We start from the raw sequence: 15,486 nt of genomic DNA on the forward strand, positions 1-15,486 counted from the left end.
CTAATAAGGAGGACATGATATGACAGGATTACATTGCTAATGTTCCCTGGGTGCTTAACGCCAGGGTCTGCCTGCTTTCTAGCGTTTGAAATTCAGGCCCGTTACACTTAGAATTGTACAAAACATTTTTTGTCCTCCGCCCTCAACCATGTGTCTAGGCCAAATTCCAGTTTTCAAAGTTTTGCCAACTCACATTATCTGTTTTTCTCTTCACACCAATTCAAGCTGCTGCAATTGAATCTGCTTTAGGATTTGGTCTGCCTGGTCTTCTCCTGGGAGGCATTAACACATGACTGACAAGTTAGTAGAGGGCAAAATTTGATTGCAGAGGTTTGGCTGTAGAATATGGATTTTATTTTGGCTTGTTTACAAGAGTGCTATCAGCTGTAAGCATAAACTGTGAATATTGGTCAATTATCTTCTAAAGCCTTGTGTATTTCTCTAACTGTTTAACTGATGGTTTTCCCACTGCAGACATGCTCCTGGTGTCTGAAAACGCCTCTGACTTTCTCTTTTGCTCTCACGGAGTAGTTGCTGTGGGCACCAGGGATGATGCTGAAGAATTGCTGGCCACAGATGTAAGGCTTGTTAGTTATCAAAGCAAAGTCTGGTAATGACAATGAGAAATGAAAGCATTTCAGACCTTTCTTCTGAGGTGACTTTTCCTTTTTCTGGGGGTGGAGGGTGAAAGGAGCCCCTTCTGGGCTGTGTCTGTTTAAAATCAACTTATTGTAAAAGTGCACACTGTCAGTATCGTAACTTTGGAACATATGGAAACTCGGGTAGATGTTTAAACTCCGTGGCAACCACTGTTTTTATTTGGTATATATCTTGGTAGTCTTTGTTCTTTTTTTTTTTTTCCATTTGGGGTTGCTACTATGTAGTTGGCTACTATGTGGTGGGTAAGATTTTTTAAAAATAAAAGATCATAATCATACTGCATGTACTACTCAGTATAGAGAGTTTGCATTTGTGATTAATTTTATAAGCATTTTCAGTGTTATTACAAACTCTTCATAAACACTTAAATGAATACTTACTATTTTATCAGACATTTGTCCTGTACTGTTTTTAGCCATTCTCCTATTGTTAGACTCAAAGGGTTTTTTTTGTTTTGTTTTGTTTTTCTACTGTGGTAAATATCTTTGTAGGTAAATGCTTTTTCTGTATATTAGATTCACCTTATAGCTAGATTCCCAAAAGTGAAATTACTAGGTAAGGATTATGAATTTTTTATAGTCTCTTGGTACATATTCTAAATTAACCACTAGAAAGATTGTACTGATTTCTACCCTGTTGGAGTGTGTGAGGACACACATCTTACCACATGCAGTGGCTTCTGAAGATGTCTTCAGTGACATGTTTTTTTTTCTTTTCTGAAACACTTCCTTTTGCCAGTCTTTGGATAAGGTTGGGGGTGGGTAGAATGTATAGAAGCCCCCAAAATAAGCAGCCCATCAGATACAGTGTTCCTTTCTGCCATCACCGTAGAAGACAAAACCATTTACCTTATATAGCCAGTTAATGATCAATGGCTAGAAGGGAGGAGCAGGAAGAAGAGAGGAGCAGGGCTTCCAAGGAAAGTTCTAAAGCTCCTGGACATTAAACAAGCCTTCCTAATTCTCTTTTAAAGGGGTAAGCAGACTGCGGGTGACCAAGTGCCAACAGGCCCGATTTGCATTGCTTTGAACAGAGCTGTCACACCTCGGGCGGTGTCGATCTGTTTCATTCCCTCTGACAGCCCACAGAGTGTAGGGAGGTGTGACACACAGCAGGGGTGAGGTGCTTACTGCAGCCACCAGGCAAATGAAGATATAGCCATCTGTTTCTCTTTTTACAGCGGGCCATGGACATCTTGGGCTTCCTTCCTGATGAGAAGTATGGATCTTATAAACTCATTGGAGCCATCCTGCACTTGGGAAACATGAAATTCAAACAGAAACCCAGAGAAGAGCAAGTGGAAGCAGATGGCACAGAGAGTAAGAATTGCTTTCAGGCCATGGCATATATTCTGTTCAGATCCCTGACCCCAGCTCTGCTCCCTTTTCCTTGCAGTTACCTCGCCCCCTTGGTTTTTGAAAACATTGAAACTGATCAGCAATCTCCATCGATTGTGTCTTCTCAAAATTGTTCTCTCTACTGCCATTCTGATGTTTAATTCCAGTATCTCAGAATGAGAAGCATTCCTTAATTATTGACAATGCTAGTGAATTTGCTAAACTTGGGTACTATAAGACTAACCAGGAAAAAGCCATTCCGTCAGCACATAGCCTGCTGAGAAAAACGGAGAAAGGAACAAATTACTGGAAGATGTATTAAGTCACATAATGGAGGTGTGAACAAAGATCTTTAGAATTCCCAAAGTAGAGTTTCCATTGTGTTGAGAGCACAATGGCTGCATTTCCCTTTGTTTTTTATTCACATTAAAAAATCTATAGTCTTGGGGCACCTGGGTGGCTCAGTCAGATGAGTGTCTGACTTTGGCTCAGGTCAGGATCTTGCAGCTTGTGGGTTCAAGCCCTGCATCAGGCTCTATGCTGACAGTGCAGAGCCTGGAGTCTGCTTAAGATTCGGATTCTCTCTCTCTCTGTGCCCCTCCCCTGGTCGTGTTCTGTCTTTGTCTCTGTCTCAAAAATAAACATTTTTAATGTTTATTTAAACATTAGAGGTTTAAACTATAGAGGTTTTTTTAAAACCTCTATAGTCTTGCCTGCTTACCAAAAAAATTTGAGGCATTCTCCTTATGAAAAGTAGGAAGCAGGGCACCTGGGTGGCTCAGTCAGTTAAGTGTTCAACTCTTGATTTCAGCTCTGGTCATGATCTCACAGTGAGGTAGAGCACTGCGTGGGGCTCTGAGCTGACTGCACAGAGCCTGCTTGGGATTTTCTCTCTTCCTTTCTCTCTCTGCCCTTCCCCCACTCATTCACATACTTTTTCTCTCTCTCTCTCAAAATAAATGAATGAACTTTAAAAATAATAGGGAAGGAAGCATAGTTCTTATAATTATTTCATTTAATATTAAAATTCCTGGCTGCTAAAACAAAAAAGAGAAAACCCATTCATTCAAATCTTTCAACAAATAATTCCTTTTTTAAAAAAATTTTTTAATGTTTTTATTTATTTCTGAGAGAGAGAGACAGCGTGAACTGGGGAGAGTCAGAGAGAGGGAGACACAGAATCCGAAACAGCCTCTAAGCTCTGAGCTAGCTGTCAGCACAGAGCCCGACGTGGGGCTTGAACCCACGAACCATGAGATCATGACCTGAGCCGAAGTCGGATACTTAACCGACTGAACCACCCAGGTGCCCCTCAACAAATAATTTCTTAAAATTTTATATTTTCAATTGTGCTAAAATATCCATAACATAAAACTTACCATTTTAACCATTTGTAAGTGTATGGTTCACATTAAATGCATTCACATTGTTGCACAATCATCACCACTGTTCATCTCCAGAACTTTTTTGTCATCTGAAACTAAAATTCTGCACCTATTAATAACCCCCTATTACCCCGTTTTCCTAACCCCTATGAACCACTGATCTACTTTCTCTCTCTATGAATTTGCCTACTCTAGGTATCTAGGTAAGTAGAATCATACAATATTTGTCTTTCTAGGTCTATCTTATTTTACTTAGTACAGTGTCTTCAAGATTCATGTTATAGTATATGTCAAAGTTTCATTCCTTTTTAAGGCTAAATAATATTCCATTCTATGTGTGTTTCACATTTTGATGATCCATTTATCCATTTATGGACACTTGAGTTGCTTCTACCTTTCACTACTATGATTAATGCTACTGTGGACATTGGTGTTTAAATCTCCATTCAGGTCCCTGATTTCAAATCTTAACTATATATATATATATATATAATAGCTATTCTAATGGGTATCAGTAGAATCTTATTGGGGTTTTGGTTTACATTTCCTGATGATTAGGGATGGTATTTTTTCATGTGCCTATTACCCATTTGTATATCTTCTCTGGAGAAATATTAATTCAAGTTCTTTGCCCATTGTTTTTTAATTGTTAATAGTGAATAATTTTTGAGGCCAGTCTGTGCCAGGGTCTAGTTCGGTGCTGAGGATATACCTGTGCACATGAGACCATCCCTGTCCTGACTACCTAGTGTGGGAGATAGACCATCTACATAAATAGACAAACATGCATGAAGTTGAAATACATAAAGCAGAGTAGAAGAATAATGCATAATAGGGGTTAGAGGGTTCTTGTAGATAGTCAGAAAATCCTCTCAGGAAAGAGAACACTTGAGAGCACAGATGAGAATGAAGTGAAGGAATGAGACCTGAGGCTTGTGTAAACATCATGAAATAACATATTAAAATGTGCTTTTGCGACATCTTATTTTGTTGCTTTATTTTGTTGTTGCGTTTTTGTTTTTGCTTTTTACATGCTTGGAAACAGTTTTTTGTTTTTTGTTTTTTGTTTTTTTTTTTTTTGAAGAATTGTTCTCATTATGAGAGCTGGGCATACTTATTTATCATAAAATACATATAAGAAAATGATGGACATAATATCCTCCAATCTCCCCAGTGGTTCCTTCTCAGAGTTTTTGCTGGAGTGTCCTCAGCTTTCCCATTTCTAAATGCTATAGAGATGCTGGGCTTCATCCTTAAATCTTTTCTAATTTCTTAGGTAATCTCAAATTCAACGTGTATAGAATTAAACTCTTCATCTCGTCCTGCCCCTGCTACCAGCTCTTCATTTCTTAGTTTTAATAAATGTCAACTAGATTCTCTCAGTCGCCCTAACACTTACCATCACCCTGAACTCCTTTGTCTCTGCCTTGCCATATCTACCTTTAAAGATGTGTAAAACTCATAACCACTTACTCACCATGACCCTGTCTACTATTACCATCTACCCCGAGCCATCATTTCTTACCAGATTATTGAAATAGCTTCTTTATTGGTCTCCCTGTCTTCACTCTTGTCACAAGACTGATAGGTCTTCACGGAACAGCCAGTGGTAGCCCTTTCATAGTGTAAGTCCATTCATGCCTGCTCCTTGCTCTAGGCTCACTAATAGCTCCCATCTTACTTGAAATAAGCCCGAAGTTCTCTTCATAGCCCCATCGTCTGTGATCCCTCTAAATCTCTCTAACCCCATCTCCTACTGTGATATTGTGACTTTTTGATATTGTGATTTTTAATAAAAAATTATATTTGATCATTCTTCAAGTTTCTGGCACAGAGTCCTTAAAACCTTGGGAATTTTCTAAGTGATGAGAGCAATAAAAGTGCTTTTGTTATGTTGATGAGTTGACTTTCAGACTGTACCTAAGGATGGGAGCTGGTCACCATAGGAACTAACCAGGTAGTTAGAGAGATGGAGCTTTAAGTCCTACCTCAAGTAGGGGAGAGGAGAGGGACGGGCTAAGGATTTAGTTCCATCACCAATGGCCCATGATTTAATCAGTCATGTTCCTGAAATGAAGCCTCCATAAAACCCCCAAAAGGACAGGTTTAGAGAGCTTCCAGGTTGATGAACACATGGGCATTTGAGGAGGACAGTATTTGCTTAGGGCATTGAAGCTTTGCACTCTTTTTCTATGCCTTCCCCTGTGCCATCTATTCCATCTGGCTATTCCTGAGTGATTTCTCTTTATAATGAACTATCGATATAGTAGGTAAAATATTTCCTTGAATTCTGTGAACTCCTAGCAAATTAATTGAACCCGAGAAGTGGGTCATTGCAACAATGGTTCTATAGCCTGAGTGTGTAGCCCCCAAAACAACCTGGACTTGCTATTGGCATCTGAAGTGGGGGAGGGGGAGAGTAGTCTTATAGAACTGAACCCTTAACCCTTGGAATCTGATGCTATCTTCAAGTAAAACTCAGTTGAATTGTAGGACACCCAGCTGGTGCCACAGAGTTGCTTGGTGTGGAATCACCACCCCCCACCACCAACCCATGTCCTTGAAATAGGGTACAAAACTTCACCTACCATTTCCTCTTCTGTCATTCCCTTCACTCAGTCCTGCTGGTCTCTTAGCTCTTTTTAGAGCAGAGGAGCTCCTATTTCAGGACTTTTTCACTGACTTCTTCCATCTGGAGCTCTTTTTTCTTAGGTATATTCATGACTTACTCCCTCACTTTATTAAGGTGACTTCTTAAATGTTACCTTATCATTAAAGCCTTCCCTGACCACTTCTACTGCCTTCTGATCATTCTCTTTCCCCTTAACCTGAATATTCTTCTTCATGTCGTTCACACAGCTATTTTTTTATTGACCAGCAGGGACTTAAGTTGGTGCATTCAGTGTTGTGTTTCTAGGTTTTAAAACTGTGCCTGGTATACAATTATTTAAAAAAATCATGTTTACTCAGGGACAGTCACTGTTAAGGCCACAAGACACATCTATCCTATGTTTTTATAGTTGAATATGCACAGGGAACTTTTTAAAATAAAATCTGTATGTTCCTACTCTTCATGATGTTTCCTTCAGAGTTTTTCACTAAATTATATGTGAACATCTTTCATATTTTCTGCAATATCTTTTTAGATAGCTGCAAAGTGTCCCATATATGGATAATTAGTTTAAGTATTTCTTATTGAATATGTAATTCATTTCCAGATTTTTTACCATCATGAACAAAATTTTGGTGAACACCGTTACAAATTCAAAGATATATATGATTTTTTTAGAATAGACTTCTAAGAGTAAATTTTTTTCTCAGGCTGCCCTATGTTTTACCATTTGTATTCCTATCAGCAGCATTGATAGTAACTTTCTCACTGTGTTCACTAATGTTAACAGTTCTTTCTCTTACCAAATAGCCAGGTGTTGTTTTATATTTAAATATTAATAAAGTTAATTTTTGTATGTTCTTACCTATTTGCATCATTTCTTTTTTTGGATTTTTATTTCCATCCTTAACCCACTTTAAAATTGAGCATATTTTAGCGGGGAGGGGGAGGGGTTGTGGGTGGCTCAGTCACTTGGGCATCCAACTCTTGATTTCAGCTCAGGTTGTGATCTCCCAATTTGTGACATCGAGCCCCATGTCAGGCTCTGTGCTGACAGCATGGAGCCTACGTGGGATATTCTCTCTCTCTCTCTCTCTCTCTCTTTCTCTCTCTGCCTCCCCTCAACTCATGCTCCATCTCTCAAAATAAATAAACACTAAAAAAATGGAACATTTTTGTTTGGAACAAATGACTTTCTCATTGATTTCTTAGGGCTCTTAATCTATTAAGCTTTGGTGGTTTTTTCCCCCCCAATTAACTATGGAGGGAAGATTGAAGGAGCTGGACAGATAGAGAAGAGGGTGGAGAGAGAGAAGGCACCCAAACAGAAGGAGGAATTCTTGCCTTTGCCTCTTTCTTGAGTGCCAACCCCACATTTCTAACTTTGTATGGCATAATCTCCTGGTATCCTAAAGTGTGTGGCTAAAGCTCATTGTATTCTCTTCTCCTCCCATGTGATGTCTTCCTAATGACTTCTCTATTTGTATTCATGATGCTGGTCTTCTCTCTACTTCTTAGGTCGGAATCTCTTAGTCATGTTTTTCAGTCTTTTTTCCCTTTCTTACTATCAGTTTAGACCATCAGCACCTTGCACGTTGGCATCTTGCAGTAAATTCACTTTTTCTCCTCTACTCTCCCTGCTCTGGTCTGTCTTGCACACCTGCACAAAATTAATCATTGTGAAGCCTGACTCTATGCCATTGCTTTGCTAAAAGTCCCTTTAAGGTTTCTCCATTATTTAATGAATACCTTATAGTGAGTGGCATCGGATGTCTTCTGTGACCAGAAATCACCTGCTTTTCTGTTTATTGCTCATTCCCTGACTTTGTGGTCCAGTCTTTGACCACGCATGCTCTTTCCCTCTGCAATGCCTGTAGGTCATGCTGTTCTGTCTGAGATATTCTTGTTCTCCTGTATTTGCCTATTATTATTTTTAAAAAACTTTTTAATGTTTATTTATTTTTAAGAGAGAGACAGAGCACAAGCGGGTGAGGGGCAGAGAGAGGGAGATGCAGAATCCAAAGCAGGCTCCAGGCTCTGAGCTGTCGGCACAGAGCCCAATGCAGGGATCAAACTCACAGTGAGATCAGGACTTGAGCCAAAGTCAGATGCTTAACCAATTGAGCCACCCAGGTGCCCCTCCTGTGTTTGCCTTATAAACCCTTCTCATCTTCAAGGTTCAAATCAAATACTATTTCTTTTTTGAAATCTTCCTTGGTCAGACAATTCTAAGGGATTCCTTCTTCTTTCAAACTTTCATAATAATTGGTCTCTGATAAGTAGTTGTTTTACCGACTTGTTATTTTTTTTCTGTTTTATTTACTTTCATGGATTATCAGCTCCTTGATGCGTCCAGTTTTTTGTCTTGTTTATCTCTCTTGCTACAGCATCTAGCACTTAGGCCTTGCACATAGTAAGTGCTCAGTAAACTTTGTTCAATAAAAAGAGTGAAAAGTGAACAGCTCAGACATCACATTATAACCCTACTTGAAAGGCTAACAATTAAATGTCATTCTTCTAACCCCTCTTTACATTAGTCAGGATTGACAAACTGGATTTTGTTCCTTTCTTTATATATGGGACTGAACTGGGATGAAATTGTAAATTTGGAAAAGATTACCTTTTGTTTTTCTCTACCCCCTTACCTGTTTTCAGGTAATGCCAGACTTTATTCTACCTTCTTGACTTCAAAATGTACATACTAAACCTGGCTACTATTCTTCAGAGAATAGTTCTCAAACTTGGTGGCACATTGGACTCAGGGGGGAGCTTTGAAATTTCTGAAGCTCAGGCCTCACCCAGGCATTAGATTAGAAAACTAATCATGGGGGGCGCCTGGGTGGCTTAGTCGGTTAAGCGACCGACTTTCGCTTAGGTCATGATCTCGCGGTTCGTGGGTTCGAGCCCCGCGTCGGGCTCTGTGCTGACTGCCAGCTCAGAGCCTGGAGCCTGTTTCAGAGTCTGCGTCTCCCTCTCTCTCTGGCCCTCCCCTGCTCATGCTGTCTCTCTCTCTCTCCTAGAAATAAATAAAAATATTAAAAAAAAAGAAAAGAAAAGAAAACTAATCATGGGGATAAGTACAGGCATCATTGTCTGTTTTTACAACTTATCAGGTGACCCCAATGTGCAGCCAAGTTTGATGACCACTATAATGTGGATTGTGTTTTCAAATCTGCATGTATGTCAGAATCACCTGGGGAACATGATAAAAACAGGTCCAGACCCAACCGCCTTTAGCAAGCCCCGTCCTTTGTAGCTTTATGAGCTCTCCAGGGTATTTTGATACACGCCAATGTGTGAGAACACCGCTTTAGCTAAACATTGCCTCTCCCAGGTAAGATCAGACAGTCTAATTAAAAATCCATGGGTTTTTTCACAAGATGGTGGGAATTTCATAAAGCCGCTTTTCAGAACACATCAGGTTACATGATGAAAATGTTTCCAGACCTTGCTTTGTTCGTAATATCATTTCCTGACTGTCTGATGGGTATTTATTCATAGATTTAAACTATTTTCATCTTGGTTGTGAAAATTTTAGTGCAAATGAAGTAATTTATTTTTTAGCACAAGATGACAAGTACTGGTTTCTGTCTAAACAAAACAAAACACAAGGAAAACCTGGAGAATGTGTAATATACACCTGTCAGATAAAGGCAAGGTATACTACTTCTCGGTCTGCAGATACTTGACTGTCTCTGGGGTGGGTGGCAAATAATTCTGTAACGTTGGATGCTATTTCTGTCAGAACTTAAGGTGGGATATTGTACAGAGAATTTGGGTTTCCTTTGTTCATGGATAAAAATAGACTCAAAGGACTGTCCTTAACACTGGAAAAAGGAGATATGAGTTTGAGACTATTATTACCCGTATTGTCCGTCTGAATGCTTCCAAAGCTCAGAAAACGGAACTATCTTTTTTTGAAACAGATATTGTGCAATTGTTCATTTTTTTACATTGTCAGTATTCACCTCCACACAGGTTCATCAAGCACTTTACATTTCTCTTTCTTTTAAATATTTTCATTCTAGGTCATGTGCTCTTTAAAGTTTCCTCCAGTGTGAAAAGGCTAGGATTCTGATCCATTGGATTCTCAACTTGAAATAATCATGCTTTTGTCTCCAAACATGGCACTCTTAGCAGGGATATCTCAGCATAGGATGAGCACGTCTGCTCTACTTTTGATTTTTCCGTTTATTTCCCCAAATAGGCTTTGCGTTTTGAAAGGTTTCATAGCAACTGAGTACCTGGGCCATTATCTCTAACACAGAGTAGGTGTGTAGCCTGCAGAAATGTATGTATAAAATATATTGATCTTAGTTAACAAGAAAATAAACATTTCAAGCTTTTAAATCCTTTGTAAAATTTCAAAAGCCCACAAAAGGAAATGGGTATAGTTAATACAAGTGACATACAGGTCTCTAATTGTTTTTTCGCTTTTACTTTACTCCCTATTTGTGGTTATTGCTCAGGAAATTGTTTACTTTATAGAGCAGTAATGAGAGACTGCATTTTCTTCTACTGTAAGACATTATTTTATAAAGCTACTACATCAGATATACTAGCATATCTCAGAATTCATATAAAAAGGTAGGGTATAGCAGAGGTGTTAGATAAACAAAATATTCCTTTTGCTTGATAACTGAAGAAGTCTACAACTGGAATGTGCTTATAACTTTTTGCCTGTGGAGTTCTTTTCTATTGTCATTTTTAAGCACATGATGTGATACATGTTTATTTACTCTTTCTGATAACATTCATTCTTCCCCACTTTCCTTAGAAAATGGAAGCGCTGATTTAGAATAATGCAGCTGTGTGGATTGTAAGTGTTCTTGTTGGGCAGCAGAGGGCACTATGGAGCAAATAGACACTTCACAGGGAGAGAACGGTTTTTGATCAATTCAAGCGTCCTGGCTTATGTTGATTATTGACGGTTGTCTTGAATTATCAGATTACATGGCCCAAGTCCCTGTCCTTGTAGGATAAGTACTTTATCCTACAAGTACATATGTAGAAGGGGAAAATAGGCAAATAATAAAGATAAGATTTTTTCCATGTGTGTCAAGTATTTTATTTTAGAAGATGGCCAGATAGATTTCTTTTTACAACTGAGGTGTAATTCACAGACCATAAAATTCACTCTTTTGAAGTATACAGCTCAGTGAGTTTTAGCATATCCACAAGATTGTGTAACCATTACCACTATCTAATTCCAGAACATTCAATTACTTCAAAGAGTCCCATTCTATACCTGCAACTAATATTACACTGTATGTTAACTAACTGGAATTTAAATTAAAATGTGAGAAAAAAAAAACAGGAAAAGAATCCTGTACCCATTGGTACTTCCTCCCAATTCCCTTCTCCCCCTAGCAACCACAGGGGCTACTTTCTATTCTTTGGATTTGCCTGTTCTGGACAGTTCCTGTGATTGGAATCACACAATGTGTGGTCTTTTGTTTCTGGCTTCTTTCACTTAACATAACGTCTTCATGTTTGATCCATATCGAAACATGCTTCCATACTTCATTCTTTTTTTATAGCCGAAAAAGGGTTTTTACTGCCTTTGACCAGTATGAATAATATTGTTAGGAAGATTTGTGCGCGATTTTTTGTGTGAACATATGTTTTCACTTCTATCAGGTACATACCCACCAGTAGAATTTCTGGTTCCTAGATTAACTCTACTTGACTTTTCAGTTGCTGCCAATCTGTTTTCCATAGTGGTTCTACCATGGTACATTCTAACGATCAATGTATGAGGGTTCCCAGCTCACCACACCTTCACCAACTCTTGTTATTGTCTGTCATTTTGATTATAGCAAGTCCAGTGGGTGTGAAATGGCATTTCATTGTGGTTTGATTTTCGTTTCCAAGAAGTAAAGTCTTCTAAACATTTTGGATTCAAACATTTTATTTCAAAACTATAGTCTACTTGCTACATAGGTCTGAACATACCTTCCTTTTGTCCTCTGGCAAATTTGTTTTGGTATAATTGAATGAATTTAAGTAGTGTTTTCTCTTCCCTTCCCTCCTTCCTTCCTCCCCCCTTCCTCTCTCCCCCTTTCCCTGCTACCCCTCTTTCCTTTCTTCTGACCAGGTGCTGACAAGGCTGCTTTCCTCATGGGCATTAACACTTCTGAGTTGGTGAAGGGTTTGATCCATCCTAGAATCAAAGTCGGTAATGAATATGTCACCAGAGGTCAAAATGTAGAACAGGTAAGGTGTTATTTCCAGAGCATTATGACTCTATGATCTTGTAATAATTGTGTACATATTGTACTTGTTATTTTTCAGCTTCTGGTGTTGTCTGCATCAAGTGCTTCCATAAAAAAGCGAGTAAGAACTACTGTGATGTATTCATTCGGAATGTTTTCACTTGTGATGCATACCACTGTACACGCTCTTGCGTTAAGAATCTTTCCAGATTCTTAGTATACCGTTTGACAGTTTTCCTGTAGGTAACAAGTCTCTTTGCTGAAGTAGGCAAGCCCTTTGCTTGTGATCAACATCTTTGTTGTCCAGCTAAGGAGCTTTCAAAGCCATTAATTTCCAGTGTGAATAAAACTGGTGAATTGGCATCCCTCACCTATTTGGAATATTGACATTTTAGAGTAACAGGCATATTAGTTGAGAAAGAGTTTTAAAACATAGGCTGAAGTTAGTATTTGAAGGAGGGGTGTTGAGAGCAGAAATGAGAGAAGGAAGGTCATACAGGCTTTGTTGTGCATCCAGGAGAATCTTTTAATGATAGAATAACAAGTGCTCTCAGGACTGCTGATCCTGAGGCTTTGTCAGAATGCAGGAAGTGTCCCCAGGGCTGCCACGTAATGAGACCATCTAAGTATGCTAGTGCACTTTAAAATAATAATTTACATCCGTAACGCCTATTAGCCAGTATGTGATGCCATGCTGCAGTAACATCTATGCACTGAAATGTCGGTGACAGTAAAATTAACATTTCTTACACCACGTCCATTACACATTGGATGGCCTTCTTCCATATTGTGGTTAGGCCACTCAGGACACCTGGCCTCCAGAGTTGCTGCTCAGGGGAAAGATCATTTGTGGAGAAAGTGCACCCACCTTAACTGCCTGGGGCCAGAAGGGATAACACTTTTACTAACAGTCTGTTGGTTGGTAAAAATTAGTCAAATTACTACAGGTACGGTAGTACCTGGAAAGAGAGAATGGTACGATCACATATAGTATGTATAAGGCACTCCTAGGCATTGATTCCTTCTCTTCTTACAACAATACTCGGAGGTAAATAGAGCAGGAATACTTAGGTTTTCGCGGTTGGGGAAACTGAGGCTTAGGGAACATAAATAACACTGCAAAGGACGCACAGCTAATATCCAGGTGACATTTAGATTGTCTTTACATACATTTTAAATCTGAAGATGAGATAGACAGATGTACAAATTTGTGATAGAAGACAGTTGTTCTGATGACAATAAACTCTGTTTTTGGTGTCTTGAAGCACCTAATGTGACTATGTGATTTAAAACATTTCAGTAATTTCCTAGCTTAGTTTACTCTTTAAATCAATAATTCTACCTCTGTCTTAATACTATACTGAAATAATTAGTCTCCATTTTTGTTCCCCCTTCGTCACTGGAAGCTCCTCGAGACCATGGACTGTGGTGAATTCATTTTAGTACCTTTGGCATCTAGCACAGTGCCCTCCAAGCAGGAGGTGCTCCATACACATTAAGATAAACTAAATATTGAGCTGAACTTGAGCCATGATAAGCAGGACAAGTAGTTGAACTCTTTCTCATAGTGAAGTTAAGGGTGTTTGGCAGTTTCTTGCTTTTTAACACATTTACCACAACATGCATGCATGACATGCTATGATTATAGAACAGGGACTCGCTCTGTGTAAAACTAATGAGCCCAGAGGAGGACTGAAATCAAACCTTCTGCTCTTTAATACTGTGTTCTCAGGAACTGAGTTACCACCAGCCTTCACTATAATAGAACCAGTGAAGCAAGCTAATGTATTATTATCCAACATTAAAAGAAAAAAAATACTCCTTATCTTCTAATCTCTCTCTCTCTTTCTCTTTCTCTTGCTCCTGGAGAGAGTGTAGGAAAGCACCCTGTAAGGCTTTTCTTTTCTTAGGAATTTTACTGACTTTATAGAGACAATTGCCACTTCTAAGAATAGAGATGTATACGTTCTGTTGATGACAATTGCAAAAGATGGCAAAAATTCTTGCAGTGTTAACACTTACAAAATTTGGTTCCAGCTCTAATGCTGACTAACTCTGGGATCTTGGTCAAATGTCTTCACCTCAGTGAGCACCCAGCAAAGAGGCTGAATCCCTCGTGTCTCAGTGGAAGGGTGACCGGCATCTGAATGGGATGGTCCTTCAGATGTGAGCGTGGCCGGCACATCGTAGGGGGTTTGCATTCTGGCTTCCAGGTGCTGAATGCCAGTGGCACAATCATGATGATGCCTGGAAAATGCCCTCCCTATTTTCAAATACGTTCTTCCTTCAGTGGCAGGTATCATCCCGAATTGAGAGCCACTATGTATGATTATTAAGAACTAAGGTCCTTCAGGGGCGCCTGGGTGGCTTAGTCGGTTAAGCGTCCGACTTTCGCTTAGGTCATGATCTCGCGGTTCGTGGGTTCGAGCCCCGCGTCGGGCTCTGTGCTGACTGCCAGCTCGGAGCCTGGAGCCTGTTTCAATCTGTGACTCCCTCTCTCTCTGACCCTCCCCTGCTCACGCTGTCTCTCTCTCTCTCTCTCTCTCTCTCCTAGAAATAAATAAAACATAAAAAAAAAAAAAAAGAACTAAGGTCCTTCAGGTCTAGTATTTTATGATTCCATGAGAGTTTTAACTATGCCTGTTAGAAATAAGTTGTTCTAATTTTATTATTTAATTTATTTAAAAAACTTTTTTAACATTGATTTTTGAGAGAGACAGAGAGAGCACAAGTGAGGGAGGGGCAGAGAGAGGAGGAGACACAGAATCCAAAGCAGGTTCTAGGCTCTGAGCTGCCAGCACAGAGCCTGACATGGGGCTAGAACTCACAGACCGTGAGATCATGACCTGAGCCAAAGTCGGACGCTTAACCAAATGAGCCACCCAGGTGCCTCGGTTGTTTTAATCTTAAAAAGATTAATAATGATTTAAAAATCACAATAATCAGTAACTACTGATGATGTGCTAAGTGCTTTGTATGGATATCCCATTCAATTGAACAACAAGCCTGCAAAGTTGATCTTACTTATATTTCCATTTTTATAGTTAAAGATGATGAACCTTACAAAGATTAACTGTTCACCGTAATGTAGCTAGTAAATTCTGGAGTGAAGATGAGGAAGGGATAAAAGTGGAAAGGGAACAGGAGAGTGGGAACCAACATTTATCAGATAGCAAGTGCTAAATGTGTGCTATTTACATCCTCTGTCTCATCGAGTGTCTCCCAGTAACCCTGGCAGTTGCATATTTTAATATTAAAAAGTTAATATCGAATTAATA

At 39.2% G+C, this 15,486-nt stretch overlaps 1 protein-coding gene across 1 annotated transcript in view; it reads left to right on the forward strand.

Annotated features, from left to right (window-relative positions):
• The window catches only part of MYH15 (myosin heavy chain 15), a 150,184-nt gene that overhangs the window by 24,624 nt on the left and 110,074 nt on the right, over window positions 1-15,486 (forward strand). Inside the window, exons 10-12 of the mRNA XM_077771823.1 lie at window positions 475-578; window positions 1,841-1,979; window positions 12,091-12,209. Of these exons, the coding sequence (XP_077627949.1) occupies window positions 475-578; window positions 1,841-1,979; window positions 12,091-12,209 (362 nt within the window). The remainder of the gene's footprint in view (window positions 1-474; window positions 579-1,840; window positions 1,980-12,090; window positions 12,210-15,486) is intronic.

This window comes from Crocuta crocuta, unplaced genomic scaffold (assembly GCF_008692635.1).
Source record: "Crocuta crocuta isolate KB4526 unplaced genomic scaffold, BGI_CrCroc_1.0 scaffold56, whole genome shotgun sequence".
Taxonomy (NCBI): domain Eukaryota; kingdom Metazoa; phylum Chordata; class Mammalia; order Carnivora; family Hyaenidae; genus Crocuta; species Crocuta crocuta.